The sequence below is a fragment of the Hyaena hyaena genome, unplaced genomic scaffold (assembly GCF_003009895.1).
Source record: "Hyaena hyaena isolate Hyena2069 unplaced genomic scaffold, ASM300989v1 scaffold_683, whole genome shotgun sequence".
Classification (NCBI taxonomy): domain Eukaryota; kingdom Metazoa; phylum Chordata; class Mammalia; order Carnivora; family Hyaenidae; genus Hyaena; species Hyaena hyaena.
The window spans coordinates 718,994-735,427 of record NW_024081314.1 but is presented as its reverse complement, the minus strand read 5'-3'; the positions used below and the strand labels follow the sequence as shown (position 1 = coordinate 735,427).

The window sequence follows — 16,434 nt, the reverse complement described above, 5'->3', positions numbered from 1 at the left end:
GGCGCCACTCCCACGTGGGACGAAGACACGTGTCCCATTGGTCCCCGAGTGGGAGGCGGGACTAGACAGCGCCGAGAGCCCCACAGCGTCCAGCCGGTCGGACCACCTCTGGGGCCTGAGGGAGGACTGGGGAGGGGCGCAGGCGATGGTCCCGCCGCTGCGCTACCTCCGCGGCGCCTGCGGCCGGGTGGGTGCGAGTTTCCCCGGCGGGTTTTCCTCCGCGTGCCGGCCGGCGCCGGGGAGGCCCTGGCCGCTCTGCCAAGGTGTTCGCCCAGCCAGCACCCGGTGAGTAGCCGCTGGCCTGCCCTCGCCGCCTGTGCGACTGCTTCTCTCGGAGGTGCCCCTTGCTGGACCTCTGCCCCTCCCTGCTCTACTTCCCTGTCCCGGGCAAGAGGAAAGGTCGGGGTCCCATGGATCCCTGGCTGCAACCTCGGATCCTAGGAGTTACCTGTGGGATTCGTTGGTTGTGTTTGTGTGACGGATGAAAAAAATAAGGCAGTGTTGAGTGGAGCTGGAGAGCAGTTCTGGTTTTGAATAGTACCCCTCCACTTCTATTCAATTCTTGGGTGGGTTACTTAAGCTCCTTAACGTCTTAGTTGTGAGTGGGATCCTAGTCTCTCCCGTAGGAGAGACACCTACTAGTCTCTCCCGTAGGTGGTCGTTTTAAGGGTTAGTGAAAGGACCTATCACACTAAGCAATTAAATATACTGTTAATTAGCTGGCCTCCCTGGTGTTGCCTGGAAGATTTGAAACCGTTCTTAAGTCAATCAGTTCCTGGCAAACCTGCATAGAGTTGCCCTGTGAGAAGCAGTTACTAGTCAAGCCTGCACAAGTGTCCTGTGATTTGAAGTTTGGAGGTCACCTTAGAAACCACTCTTTCTCTGCTCTCTGTGAAGGAAATGGCTTATGCTAAAGCTTTAAAGCTGGAAAGCTCTTGGCTATTTTGAGAACTAGAAGGTGGGCAAGATGAATGTGGCTGGAGCTTAGTGGAACAGAGATGGTGTGGAACGATCCTGGAGAAAGGCTGTATCACAGCAGGGATTTTATTTGATTTTAACTACACGTTGAACTTTATTCTAAAAGAATTGGGAGACTTTTAGAGGGTGTTTAAGAAGAGTGAGTGATTAAACGAGGTTTCAAAAGCTGACTGGCTGCTGTGTGTTAGTTTAGAGGGGGATTAGAGTGGGATAGGACTTGTGATTCATAGTGGGGTATGTAGACAATTATTTTGGGAATGCTTTTCTTAAGGAAGAAGGGAGGGTTAGTGGAGGTTTTGTTTATTTTTGTTTTGAAATAATTGTAGACCCACAGGGAATTGCAAAAATACAGATTTTATGTACCCTTCAGCCAGTTTACTGCAATCATAGCATCTTACTTAACTATAGTACAATATCAAAACTAGGAAATTGACACTGGTGCAATCCACAAACCATGTTCAGATGTCATCAGTTTTTAGATGCACTCATTTGTGTGTATGTTTCTATGCAATTTAATCATGTTAATTTGTGTAACTGTCACCGCGAAATACAGAAGTGTTTGATCACCACAAAGATATCTCTTATGTTACCAATCTCTTTATAGTCACATCCCATCTCTTCACCCTTCCTAACCCTTGGCAACTACTAATCTGTTCTCTAACTCTAAAATGTTGTCATTTTGAGAATGTTGTATACGGGGACTCACACAGTATATAACCTTATGAGATTGGCTTTTTTCACACAGCATAATGCCTTTGAGATTCATCCATGGTGTTGCCTGTATTGACAGCGGGTTCCATTTAGTTGTTGCGTAGCATTTCATGGTGTGGTTGTATTACAGTTTGTTTAACCATTCACCAGTTGAAGAATATCTGAACTGTTTCTAATTTAGGGCTATTATAAATAAAGCTGCTGTGACATTTATATCCAGGTTTTTGTATGAACGTAAGTTTTTATTTTTCTGAGATAAATGCCCAAGATTGGAGTTGCTAAGACATATTTAGTTAGCACATGCTTAGTTTTTTATTTTCATTGTAGGCATGGTTTTTAATATAGGGCCATAAAAGGGATATCCATTGAGAAAAATCGAGTATTGATTTATAACAGAAGAGTGCACCAGAGGTTCCCTAAGAAGTATAAAACATAAAGTCATGCGCCTGGGATCCAGGTTCTGAATATTAGAATTTCCGTTTCAGAAAGACTTGAGATGATTGGAGTCCATATTTGGGACTCACAAAGAGACCATTATATCCTTTAAGTGGGAGATCTTCAACAATCCAAAGAATGGCCTGAGGAAGAGTGGGAGATCAATGATGTGGCCCAAATTGGGTAAGATATAAGCCCAAAGATGTTTTTCCTATGTACGAGTGAGAACAGAACAAAGGAAGTTGTGCCAACATCAAGGCCTAAAACACTTATCTGACTTGAGTGGAGTGTGTTATACAATGGCAAAGATTTATGTTTAGTTTTTAAAGAAACTGCTATACTCTATTTTCAGGGGGGGGCTGTACTATTTTACATTCCTACCAGCAGTGTGTGAGTGATCCATTTCCTCCTCATTCTCACCAGCATTTGGTGTTACCACTTTTTAAATTTTACCCATTCTAATAGGGGTGTAGGGTCCTCTTATTGTAGTTTTAATTTGCATTTCCTTACTGACTAATGGTAGTGAAACATCTTTTCATGTGCTTATTTTCCATCTGTATATCTATCCTCTTTGATGAAATTCGTTTATATCTTTTGCCCATTTTCTGAATGGCTTATATGAGAGTTCTTTATATATTCTAGATATGAGTCCTTTGTCAGATATGTGGCTTGCATCCAATTTGTTGGTTGTCTTCTTATCCTTTTAACAAAATCTTTTGCAGAGCAACATTTTTAATTTTGATGAAGTCCAGTTTATCAATTTTTCTTATATGGATCATGCCCTTGGTGTCTTTTGTTCACTTAGCCCTAGATCCCAAAGGTTTTTCCCCTTGTTTTCTTTAAAGGTTTTATGGTGAATATTTGATGATATGATACATTTATTGTAAATTTTAAAAAATTAGAATACTGGTATTATGTGCACATTTTAAAGAGGCCTTTTAGAAATAACATATTGAAATATTTACAGATGATCTGTAGGATTTACATCAAAATAATTTAATGCAGGAGGAGGTGAAATAGGTGGAATATAGAAAAAGCAAGATTAGCCATATTCCTATAAAACTAGATTTGTTGGGCATGAGGTAGGTGCTAAAGGTAATCTTTTCTGCTTCTCCTTGCTGAATTAGATAGACTATGCATGCCCTTCCTAATTTTTGAAATGGTTGTATATCTGGATTTCTCATGGCTAAAATTCTAAGCCTATTTCTGGATCAGTTATTTCCCCAAGGTTTGAAATTCTCACTGACTGTTTCCTTCTCAGTAGAAAAAGTTCTTGCACACTGAAGATTTAAGTGTTTTGGAGGACCTAAGTCTTAAGGACCTAATGTGTTAGTTTATCCTCAAGAATACTGCACTTGAGTTTTAAATGAATACATGGTAGAGAAGAGTGTGATACTTAACACAGAGTAAACACTCTGCCCAGGCAGAGTGCTGTGGAGATTTGGAGATTGAGAGAGGCTTGGGAAGTAGCTACCCTGCCTGCTGTGTGTAACTGCTTATACTACTGACCCAACGATGCATGTAACTCTTAAAGGCTTTTTCCTTTAAGAAGACAATAGCATAAAGCCCAATAAATAATTTGATTTTAATGATTACAAATTAAAAGTTTGATGAAAATTATGCACACAGTTTGATGAGATCTACTGTAAACATGCAATACTTTAAAGGTGACTTTTTCTTAAAAGCTCATTTGATGTAGTCGTTATCGGTGGCGGAATTGTGGGCCTCGCCTCTGCCAGAGCACTCATCCTGCGACATCCAGCACTTTCCGTTGGTGTTCTGGAAAAGGAGAAGGATTTAGGTATGTATATTATCAGTGTTGCTTTTTGGGCTTCACCCGAATACCTGCTCAGTTTTTCAGTTCTGCATCTTTCACGTTGAATGTCTTTGTTAGTACCCTAGTCTGAGTTCTTCATAAAGCAGAGCCTGGGACTAGGACTTGAGTAGAGGTGATTTATTTGAGAGGTTGTTTAGGAGGCAGAAGTGAGGGGCTGTGGAGAGTAAACTGGGAAGGATGAAAAGCCACAGGGGGGTATTTTATCAAGGTTACATTTATGAGCTTGATTCCTCTGGGACCTCTGAGGAGCAACATAAACATTTCCAAGAATTGTGCTCATTTATCCATCAGCTAGTGTTTCAGCTGGCTGAGGATTGCCCCTAGGAATGTTGAGTTGTAATCTTGTCACATTACGAAAGCCACTGGGGCAGAATACCCAGAGCCATAGTGGGTTTGCCAGTAGTGAGAGACGGGTTTGTGCACCAAAGTTTTCTGGTAGTGAGGAGTGGGTTTGTGCATCAGAGTTGTATCTGAAGTCAAAGATGGCCTGGGGTGGTGTGGTTTGGACCCCAGGTATGGCTACTAGAGGAAGTTACCAGTGTTCTGCCTAAAAGCACAAACTCGGGCAGAAACTTCAGTAAAGTGGTCTCTAATCGTTTCAACTATGTTTGTTCCTCCACTTTGTAGGTTTTGTATACATTGTATAGTTTCTCTTATCCTGTTTCTCTTTTCCGTAGCTGTTCATCAGACTGGGCACAACAGTGGTGTCATACATAGTGGAATTTATTATAAACCTGAATCTCTGAAAGCTAAATTATGTGTACAGGGTGCAGCCCTCATCTATGAGTATTGTAAACAAAAAGGAATTTCCTACAAGCAATGTGGCAAGGTAAGGCATTTATTTTACTAGGGCCTTGACTTAACTTATAACTAGCATTTTCTTAGTGATGTTTAATGTTGATTTTTTTAAAATGGCTTTTCTTTCTTTATATCTGTATAATTTTCAAAGTCTAGTTTTAGGAAATAACTTTAGAAAAAGTGGTATGACCAATGCCATGTGATTTAAAAAATAACAGTTTTATTGACATATAATTTATATACCATATACCATACAATTCACCCTTTTATTAAAGTGTTCAATTTGGTTTTTAATATATTCATAAAATCGTGCAACTGTCACCACTGTCTGATATTAGAACATACTCATTACCTCAAAAAGAAACCTTTATGCATTAATGGTCATTGCCTATACCTCTCACTCCCTATTCCTACCATTCCCAGGCTCCTGGCAACTACTACTATACTTTCTATCTCTGTGGATTTGCCTATTCTGGAAGTTTCCTGTAAATAGAATCCTACAATATGTTGTCTTTTATGACTGGCTTCTTTTACTTAGCATAATGTTCTCAAGATTCGTTTATCTTGTGGTGTGAATCAGTACTTTATTCCTTTTTATATTCCATTGTGTAGTTCTACCACATTTTATTTACCTTTTTATCAGTTGAAAGACATTTGGGTTGTTCCCATATTTGACTATTATGAATAATCTATTTAATTATTATGAGTAATGCTGTTATGGACATTTATGTACACTTTTTGTATTGACATGTATTTTCATTTCTCTCAGATATATACCTAAGAGTGAAATTCTTAGATCTTATGGTAATTCCAAGTTTAACATCTCGAGGAACTGCCAAAATTTTTTTAAAGTTCTACATTATTTTTAAACATTTTTAAAATGATTTGTATTTATTTTTGAGAGAGAGAGAGAGAGAGAGAGTATGATCTGGAGGGAGGCAGAGAAAGACAGAGACACAGAATCTGAGGCTGGTTCCAGGCGCTGAGCTGTCAGCACAGAGCCCAATGGGGGGCTCAACTTGTGAACTGCAAGATCATGACCACAGCCGAAGTCATTTAACCGACTGAGCCACCTAGGAGCCCTAAAGTTGTACACTATTTTAAATTGCCATCAGCAATTAATGAGGATTCCCTTATCTCCACATCCTTGCCAACACCTGTTATTGTCTGTCTTTTATTTTAGTCATCCTAGTGGATGTGAAGTGGTATGTCAATATGGTTTTGATTTGCATTTCCCTTGTAATTAATGGTGTTGAGCATCTTTTCATATGCTTATTGCATTCAATTATCTTCTTTGGAGAAATGTCTATTCAAGTCTTTTGCCCATTTATTTTTTAAAAAATTTTAAATGTTTTTTTATTTATTTCTGAGAGAGAGAGAAAGAGAGAGACAGTGTGAGCAGGGGAGGGTCAGAGAGAGAGGGAGATACAGACTCTGAAACAGACTCCAGGCTCTGAGCTGGCTGTCAGCACAGAGCCCGACGCGGGGCTCGAACCCACGAACCGCGAGATCATGACCTAAGCAAAAGTCAGACGATTAACCGACTGAGCCACCCAGGCGCCCCAGAAGCAGCTAGCATTTTGATAGAGTTTGTGTTGAATCTGTAGATAATTTGGGGAGTATTGCCATCTTAACAATATTAAGTCTTGCAAACCATGAACATGAGAATGTCTTCCCATTTTTTTAGATCTTCTTTAATTTCTTTCAACAATATTTTGTATTTTTCAGTGTCTAGGTCTTGCATTTTTCTGCAAAATTTATTCCTTGGTATTTTATTCTTTTTGATGTTTTTGTGAGGAGAAATGTTTTCTTAATTTCATTTTGGAACATTCATTGCTAATGTATAGAATATGATTTTTTATATATTTTTTCTTGCAGCCTTGCTAAACTCATTGTAATAGTTTCTTGGTGTGCAAATTCCTTAGGGTTTTCTATATGCAGGATCATGCCATCTGCAAATAAGATGATTTTACTTCTTTTTCAATTTGGATACCTTATATATATTTTTTTCTTGCCTAATTGCCCCAGGTAGAATCACAAATACAGTGTTGAATAGAAGTAGTGAAAATGGACATCCTTGTATTGTTGCTGATTAGAGAGAAAACATTCAACCTTTCACTATTAAGTATGATGCTAGTTGTTGTAGGTTTTTTGCAAATGCCCCTTATCAGATTAAGGGAGTTCCTTTCTATTGCTAGTTTTTTAAGTGTTTTTTGTTGTTGTTGTTTTGTTTTTTAAGGATTTTTTTTTTACTGTTTTATTTATTTCTAGGAGAGAGAGAGAGACAGCGTGAGCAGGGGAGGGTCAGAGAGAGAGGGAAGAGGGAGTCACAGACTGAAACAGGCTCCAGGCTCTGAGCTGGCAGTCAGCACAGAGCCCGACGCGGGGCTCAAACCCACGAACTGTGAGATCATGACCTAAGTGAAAGTTGGACGCTCAACCGACTAAGCCACCCAGGCGCCCCATGATTTTTAAGGATTTTTATTTTTAAGTAATCTCTACACCCAACATGGGGCTCACACCCACAACCCTGGGATCAAGAGTCACATGCTCTACCAACAGCCAGGCACTCCAAGTTTGTTAAGTTTTTGTTTTTGTTTTTTTTTTAAATCATGAAAGGTGTTGGATTTTGTCTCAAGTCTTTTCCACTGCTGTTGAGGCAGTCATGTTATTTTTATATTCTATTAATATGGTGTATTACATTAATTGACTTTTGGATGTTAAATTGATCTTGCATCCTGTAATACATCCCAGTTGGCCACAGTGTATAATTTTTTTATGTTACTGCACTCAGTTTCTAGTGTTGTCTTCAGGATTCTTGTATCAATATTTGTATGGGACAGTGGTCTGTAGTTTTATTTTCTTTTCATATCTGTGTTTGTTTTGGGTATCTGGCTAATACTGGCCTCATAGAATTAGGTAGGAAGTACTCCCTCCCCTTCTGTTTTTTGTTTGTTTTTTTTAATTTTTGAGAGAGAGAGACAGAGTGCAAGTGGGGGAGGGGCAAAGAGAGGGAGACACCGAATCTGAAGTAGGCTCCAGGCTCTGAGCTGTCAGCACAGAGCCCGACACAGGGCTCGAACTCATGGACTGTGAGATCATGACTTGAGCTGAAGTCAGAAGCTTAACTACTTAGCCGACTGAGCCACCCAGGCGCCCCTCCTCTTCTGTTTTTTGAAAGGGTTTATGCAGAATTGGTATTTTTCTTTAAACATAGGGTAGCATTCATGTGTACAGCCCTTGGGCCTGAGTTTTTCTTTATGGGAAGTTTTAAAGTTACTAATTCAGGGGCGCCTGGGTGGCTTAGTCGGTTAAGTGTCCGGCTTTCGCTTGGGTCATGATCTCGCGGGTCGTGGGTTCGAGCCCCGCGTCAGGCTCTGTGCTGACTGCCGGCTCAGAGCCTGGAGCCTGTTTCGGAGTCTGTGACTCCCTCTCTCTCTGACCCTCCCCTGCTCACGCGCGCTCTCTCTCTCTCTCTCTCTCTCTCTCTCTCCTAGAAATAAATAAAACATTAAAAAATTAAAAAAAAATAAAGTTACTAATTCAATCTCTTATTACAGGCATTTTCAGACTTTATTTTTCTTCTTGAGTTAGTTTCAGAAGTTTGTGTTTTTCTATGAATGTTTCCATTTCATTTGGATTATCTAATTTGTTGCCATACAGTTATTCATGATACTCCCTTTTAAGTTTTCTCCATGTAATTTTTAAGAGTAAAAGTTTATTGTTGCTATTAAAGATGATATGAAGATTTTTTTTTAATGATGTGAAATAATGGTCCCAACATGGTATTAAGTGAAAAAAGCGAGATAAAAAACTGCATTTATACTTTTTATGGTTGAATTATAACGGTTCTTAATATATTCTAGATATTAGGTAATACCAGCTCTATCATTTGTGAATGTTTTCACTCATTCTATGGGTTGTCTTTTCACTTTCTTGTTACTTTATTTTTAAGGTTAGTTATTTGGTGATTTAAATAACTTTACACCTTGATTAAAAGTATAATCTCTTAAAATTCTGGTGACTTCTTGCTATACAAATAGCAATTTGTGAATTCTCATGTACCTGTGAATTCTAAAGTACTTGTGAATATGCATATCTGCCTTTCTTTTCTAGTAGCTGTTAAGTAAGGAAGAGATGACTGCAAATAGATACTTTGCCCAGAAATAAAATGAAAAAGAATCCTAAATAAAGTTGATTAATTTACTGGGTTTTTTTTTTCTCTGCAGTAAAATGCATTAGTAAATACTTTACAATGTACTTAATTCCAGGAAATACAGTGGATAGTTTTTTCTCTTAGTGATATCCCATTATACTGAATACCACTGTCTTTCTGATGTATGGGTATTTTACATTCTCATATAGAATTAAGAAAGCCATTCTATTTTTCTGTTTGTTTTGCTTTTGTTTTTGTTTCTTAAATGTAAAGACTAAGCCACCTGTGCTTTTCTCCCCTTTGGGATTAAGGGAGTGATGTTGATAACAGTTGCTGTGGCCAAGATTCATGTAGCAACCATGATAGCAGATGTGGAAATTGAGGCTACATCTTACTTTGGGGGGAAAATTTGTCTTAAGGCAGTTTTCTTAAGATAATTTTTTTAGTGGAGGAGGAAATTGAGGTCATGAAGAAAGAGAGAAGTAGATAAAAATCAACTGAATTTGAATCATGAAATAATTTACGATTTCCTGTTGACTTTATCTTTTATAGCTAGTCATATGTCCATATTCTTCCTCCTTTTTTTTTTTTTTTTTTAAAGCTCATAGTAGCTGTTGAACAAGAAGAAATTCCCAGACTTCAGGCCTTATATGAGAGAGGCCTGCAGAATGGCGTCCAGGGCCTACGGCTAATCCAACAGGAGGATATAAAAAAGAAGGAGCCATATTGTAGGGTAAGTGATTCACTAACTCCACGTACGTGCTCACAGGGACATTTTCACTTAGGGCTCAATCCTATGACATGGATGCTGAGGGTGAACCTATAGGAGGCAAGAATCACTGCTTCTGTGACAGTGAAGCGACAGACACAAGAGGGCTTGCCATAAACTGAACACCTGATTTCTTCTTTCCTTGTGAGAAAATACCAAATCTGAAGAATATAAGGAAAGGCGAGAGGAGGTCTGAAACTATCTGGCATGTTGGGGAAGCATTGAGCAGTGAGGAGTGGTTGAATTCTAGGATGTATAGGGAAGGATAATAGATGAGACTGGAAAGGCAGGATCAGGCTTGTGTAAAGGGCCTGATATTCCTGCTAATAACTTTGAAATTAGGAGGCATGGGAAGCCACTGAAAATTTTTGAGGAGGGTGTCTACAGTATCCATGAGTGTGCAGTGTAGGTTGTAGAATATCTTGCTTAACACATGCTATGGGGAGAACAGATCTTTTATTTATGAAAGAGACATGAATAATAATTTAATAGTTACTCTGCATATCAACTTTCTTTGATAGTCTTTTCAGAGGCTATCAGTCCAATTTCCCTCTTCCACTAACTTTTCCAATGAATGGCTGTATCTCTTCTGTTCCGCCACCCCCCTCCGTTTTATTGACAATAGACAATAGCAAGACTCTAGGTACCTGTCCTAGAGAGTGTGACTTTGTTTTTTTTTTTTTTTTAAATTTTTAATGTTTTATTTATTTCTAGGAGAGAGAGAGAGAGAGACAGCGTGAGCAGGGGAGGGTCAGAGAGAGAGGGAGGCACAGACTCTGAAACAGGCTCCAGGCTCCAAGCTGGCAGTCAGCACAGAGCCCGACGCGGGGCTCGAACCCACAAACCGCGAGATCATGACCTAAGTGAAAGTCGGACGCTCAACCGACTAAGCCACTCAGGCGCCCCATAGAGAGTGTGACTTTGAACTCACTGCCAGGCAGTGCTTATCCAAAGCTTGGCTTATGGAAGATAAAAGCACAATTTATGAGCGATATCCTGAAGGATATGTAGCCATTATTCCCATACATAGTGGCACACCTGCACTGCACTGTTTTTCTCTCCCCATCCTACTCCTCGATCCCAAATTTCTCTCCTTGAATTGATTGTTCTTTGGTTTTATGGCATCAGCCTAAGGAGAAGGTCATTGTGACACCATGACTTCTACTGTTAGGATGTGGTCAAGTACATAGGTTGTTCATTTTGTTACACAACATCTCTCTCTGAAAACCCTCAGGAGAAATTTTCCTCAGACCTCATTTCTGAGAATAATTGTGTTCTCTCTGAGCACAGTTGACTTGTTTTTATCCTATGAACACTGAATCATTTCATTGATTGTGTTGTCGTGTTTACCTTGGCTGCACGGAAGCTGAGAGACACATTTGTGCCCCACTCCTGCCAGATATGTAGGTCCTGTGCATCCATTTTTATTTTTATGTATTCATTTTCTTCTTCATTTCATTATATCTTTCTGCTCTCATTTTCTCTCTACCTTGATTTTTTGGACTTTTTTTTGAATCATAACATACAACAAGAACCATAAATGTGCAGCTTGATGAATTCTCATTAACAGCCGCCCAGTATTCTCCTCTAGCCCCCTCCTGTCACTCCCTTTCTCTTAAGAGTAACCACTATCCTTGCTTTTTACATCGGAGTTTTTGAATTGTATTTAAGTGGAGGAATATAGTATGTGCTCATTTTTTGACTGGACTTAGTTGTAGTTATAAGTTAACTTGCTATACAGTAGTCCATTGTATGAAGGTAGAGGTCAAGGTACATTACCCCCCCCCCCACGTGGATACCCAAATGACCCAGCACAGTTAATCAAAAAGACAATTATGTCCTCATTGCACTGTAGTCTTACCTTTGTGGTGTGAGGTGATTGTATGTGTGGGCCGCATGTCTGGACTGTTCTGTTACATTGTCTCTTCTTTTACGACTACCATAGTATCTTAATTACCATAGCTTTTTAGTAGCTTAAAATACTATACAGTAATTTCTTTAGTTTTGTTCTTCAACATTGTCATGGCTATTCTTGGATCTAATATACATTTTAGAATTAATTTGCTAAACTCCACAAGATAAACGTTTTGTGATTTTAATGGAAATTGCATTGAATCTGTAGGTCCGTTGGACACAATTAATATCTTTACTATTTAATCTTCCAATCCATCACCATCATAGATCTATCCATTTATCTGTATCTTCTTTAATTCATTGCAAAAATGTATTGTAATTTTAAGTGTAGAAGCCTTTGATATCTCTTAGTTTCATTTCTAAGTATTTGATGTTTTTTGATACTCTCATAGTATTGTTACTTAAAGTTCATGTTCTACCTGTATGTTTAAATTTATGTATTAGAATATAATTGATTTTTGACCTTGCATACATTTTGGTTGTTAAATTCACATATTGATTCTAATAGTATGTCTACGATATTTTTTGGGTTTTCTGTGTACAGTCATCTGTCTGCAAATAATTATTTCTTTCCTTCCAATTCATATACTTAGCTGGCTCAATATGTAATGCTAGTATAAATTGTTGTTAAAAATTGCTTTTTAACATTTACCCATTTTTGAGAAAGAGAGAACAAGTGGGGGAAGGGCAGAGAAAGCAGGGGACAGAGGAATAGAAGCAGGTTCTGTGCTGACAGCAGGGAGCCTGATGTGGGGCTTGAACTCATGAATCCTGAGCCAAAGTCAGACACTTAACCGACTGAGCCACCCAGTTGCCCCTGTTTTTTAATTTTTATTCTAGAGAGAGCACGCATGAGCAGGGGAGAAGGGTGGGGTCGGAGTCGGGGGGAGAGACTCTTAAGCAAGCTCCATGTTCAGTGAGGTGCCCAACACCGAGCTTGATCCCATGACTGTGGGATCATGACCTGAGCTGAAATCAAGAGCTGGATAGATGCTCAACCAACTGAACCACCCAGGTACTTATATATTGTTTTGTGTTCCTTGTTTGTTTTTACAAGCTGCTTCAAATCTTTCTGCAAAAAAGACAAGATAGAAATAGCTTATTTTTCCCTGAAGTTATCTTTAGTTGTATAGTCAAAGTTGGGGTAAAATACATGGTCTCTTGGGGTGCCTGGAGGGCTCAGTCAGTTAAGTGTCAGAATTCTGCTCAGATCATGATCTCACAGTTCTTGAGTTCAAGCCTCACATCGGACTTACAGCTCAGCGCCTTGAACCTGCTTTAGATTCTGTCTCTCTCTCTCTCTCTGTCTCTGTCTCTCTCTGTGCTCCTCCCCTGCTTGCACTCTGTCTCTCTCTGTCTTTCAAAATTAAACGTTAAAACAAATTTAAACAAAGGGTTCTATGGTCTTAAAAAAAAAGAAAAAAGAAACAAACCAGCTTTTCACACATCATAAGGTTTAAGATTAGTCTAGATATTGTGCTATGTACCTGACCATGTAATCTTTACAGGTCTCAGAATGAGGTAGATGAGCTATGTGTACATAGATCATCAAATTACATATCTACATGTATTTTGTGTCTTAAAAATGAACCAAGTGATTGAATTACTTTCCCAAGGTCACACAGCTTCTGAAGAGTCCCCTGCCCCCAGATCTGATTCATAACTGGTATTTTTTTCTATTCAATTTCACCAACATTTTCTTTACTGTGTGCCAAATACTATGTTAGGTACTACAGGTAAGATGAGGAAGAAATGGTAGTCAACCTAAAGAAAGTTACAGTGTAGCAGAAGGTATAATTTTTAGTACAATGATAAGTATTTGGGTAGAACTGATACTCTGTTTTGTATCAGTGTATGGAAAAGCTTTCATACTCCAGGAGTTTAGGAAGGCCTTCTTCAGGTGAACCTTCACTTGAAAGAGAAGTAAGGAATGTAACTTACAAAGGAGGTACATCCTGTTCTTCTCTGAGGCCTCTGCAGAACTATCTACTTTATATAATGCCACATTAGCATTATCTGACATTTTATATAATGCCACATTGTAATTATCTGTGCTAGATATATTTCATGGTGGCAGTGTATAGCAGAAAATACAATCTGGTTATTTCATAAAGGTCTCTTGAGTGAATTTCTCCTTTGTCCTTCAACCCTACTGCTACTACCAGGACTGGTGGGTAAGATTTCTATGGTATGGGGTCATTTCTGTTTCTTCCCGCCTCTCCACAAAGAAACAACTTATCAGGGCAGCTGTAATAGGTCTCCTTTTGGACCAAGTTTCTTTAAGAAGAAGATTAAATAGGGGCACCTGGGTGGTTTAATTGGTTAAGAGTCTTGACTTTGGCTCAGGTTGTGATCTCCTGGTTTGTGGGTTCGAGCCCCACATCGAGCTCTACACTGGCAGTGTGGAGCCTGCTTGGGATTCTGTCTCTGTCCCTGTCCCATACTTGCTCTCTCTCTCTCTCTCTAAAAAAAAAAAAAAAAAAAAAAAAAAAAAACAAAAAAAAAAAAACACTTAAAAATAAAGAAGATTAAATATCCCAAGGGGAGCATCTTAGAATTAAAAAAAAATTTTTTATTTATTTTTGAGAGACAGAGAGAGGGGGCAGGGCGGGGCAGAGAGAGAGGGAATCACAGAATCCGAAGCAGGCTCTGAGCTCGAGACACAGAGCCTGACGCGGGGCCTGAACTCACGAACCCCGAGATCATGATCTGAGCCAAAGTGGGATGTTTAACCAACTAAGCCATTCGGCGCCTCCGTCTTAGAAAAATTTTAAGTGCCTTTGTAAACTTTGACTTTGGAATTTAGCTCTTGACAATTCTCTGCCTAGGCCTTCTCTGACCTTAACTTTCCTGATCTTGCTGCCTTTCCTTTAACACTGTGTCACCCACACATTCATCTGTTCCTCTCTCCTCCTGACTGACTTCCAACTGCCAACTTTCTATGTCCTGCTTGCTTGATTCTTTTCCAGCCACCTGACCTGCGGTGGCCTCAGATTTCAAGCTCTGACCTGCTAACCTGTATGGTGTGTGCCCAGCCTCCAAGTTGACAGCCAGCCTGTCCACCAGTCCCATCCTGCACCAGGTTATTGGATTGCTTAGCAGCAGTGACTCACGCCACCTTGCCTTCCCCCAACATATATGTAGAGTGGGGCACACCAGCATCTCATGAGGAGGAGCAAAACCAAGACTAGAACGAGAAAAGAAGGGAGACCTTTAAGGGATGGTAGAAAAGGGGGGAAATCTAATATGTTTAAAGACAGCCCTCAGAAGTTCAATAAATGTTTGAGTGTCTTCTGTGTTACCCAGCATTCTGCTGGGTAATAGGAACATAAGATGAGTAAGGAAGATATTTGGGATTCCAAAAAACTATTGATATGAAGCACTTTTACAGCATGTTTTTGTCCCTCTTTTATTTGTCACATAGTTTTATGCAAATTGAGAAGTTTTTGTGACTAAACTCTTGGTATTATCCTAAGTTAATTTTTCCAAAGTTATTGTGCCCTAAATACTATTTATAGTTTGAAGTTGGATTATAACTATTGATTTGTGAATTTGGAAGTGGTCAGGCAATATAAGGTTTAATATAAAAATCTTGAACCTGTATCTACTACATATAGACAGAAGGAATGATTTTTGTGTTTGGCAAATGATCTCATATTCTGGAAGCAAGAATGGAGTTTGTCAAATGTTGCTTTCAATTTGTGACAAGAGACTATTGTGTGTTTTGTGTGCCTTTTACCCCTGGTGTGATCTGGACAGTTGGAATTAATGGTCAGGGATGGGTAGTAAAGTTAAAAACTTTTAAAGGCTAGGCAAGTAAATGTATTGGAGTAGGACTGGGACTGACTACAAGAATAAGGTATTTAAAATAATACCCTCAGATTTTATTGTAAAACTGCAACAACATCAGTTCCATGCTGGCCAGACAGGAGAATGGCAGCATTTACGAGTCACCGTCAGCTTCTGGGCATTAGTTGTAGCAGGAACCAGGCTACCACCCTCTTAGGAAAGTTGATTAGAAGAACTGATACACTCATATACACAGTAAGGCTTTTTCCAAGAATTCACCAAAATCTAGTTGATACTTGGTGTGTGAAATTCTATTCTTATTCTTTTTCTTTTAAAATTTATTTTAGAGAGAGAGAGAGGGCGTGCAAGTTAGGGAGAGGGGTAGATGGAGAGAGAGAGACTCCTAAGCAGGCTCCACACTCAGCATGGAGCCTGATGTAGGGCTCAATCCCATGAACCCAGGATCATGACTGGAGCGAAAATCAAGAGTCAGACATTCAACCAACTGAGCCATTCAGGTGCCCCTTCTATTCTTATTCTTAAGAATTAGGAAAGGCCAATAGAACTCCCCTATGACCCAGCAATAGCACTGCTAGGAATTTACCCAAGGGATACAGAAATGCTGAGGCATAGGAGCACATGTACCCCAATGTTCATAGCAGCACTCTCCACAATAGCTAAAACATGGAAAGAGCTTAAGTGTCCATCAACTGATGAATGGATCAAGAAGATGTGGTTTATCTAGACCATGGAATACTACATGGCAATGAGAAAGAATGAAATCTGGCCATGTGTAGCAACATGGATGGACCTTGAGGGTGTTATGCTGAGCGAAATAAGTCAGGCAGAGAAGGACAAATATCATATGTTTGCACGTATAGGAGGATTAGGAGGAACTTGACGGAGGACCATGGGGGAGAAGAAGGGGGGAAATGGTGGGGGAAAGGAAGAAAGGCAAACCATGAGAGACTCTTGAATGCTGACAAAAACTGAGGACTGATGGATGTGGGGGGGGAGGAGGCATGGGCATGGAGGAGGACACTTGTG

At 39.6% G+C, this 16,434-nt stretch overlaps 1 protein-coding gene across 1 annotated transcript in view; it reads left to right on the top strand.

The window, feature by feature from the left end:
- Positions 1–74: 74 nt before the first annotated feature.
- Positions 75–16,434, top strand: part of L2HGDH (L-2-hydroxyglutarate dehydrogenase) — a 39,105-nt gene continuing 22,745 nt past the window's right edge. Inside the window, exons 1-4 of the mRNA XM_039217352.1 lie at positions 75–285; positions 3,810–3,925; positions 4,639–4,790; positions 9,517–9,648. Coding sequence (XP_039073283.1) covers positions 146–285; positions 3,810–3,925; positions 4,639–4,790; positions 9,517–9,648 — 540 coding nt within the window. The 5' untranslated portion in view covers positions 75–145. The remainder of the gene's footprint in view (positions 286–3,809; positions 3,926–4,638; positions 4,791–9,516; positions 9,649–16,434) is intronic.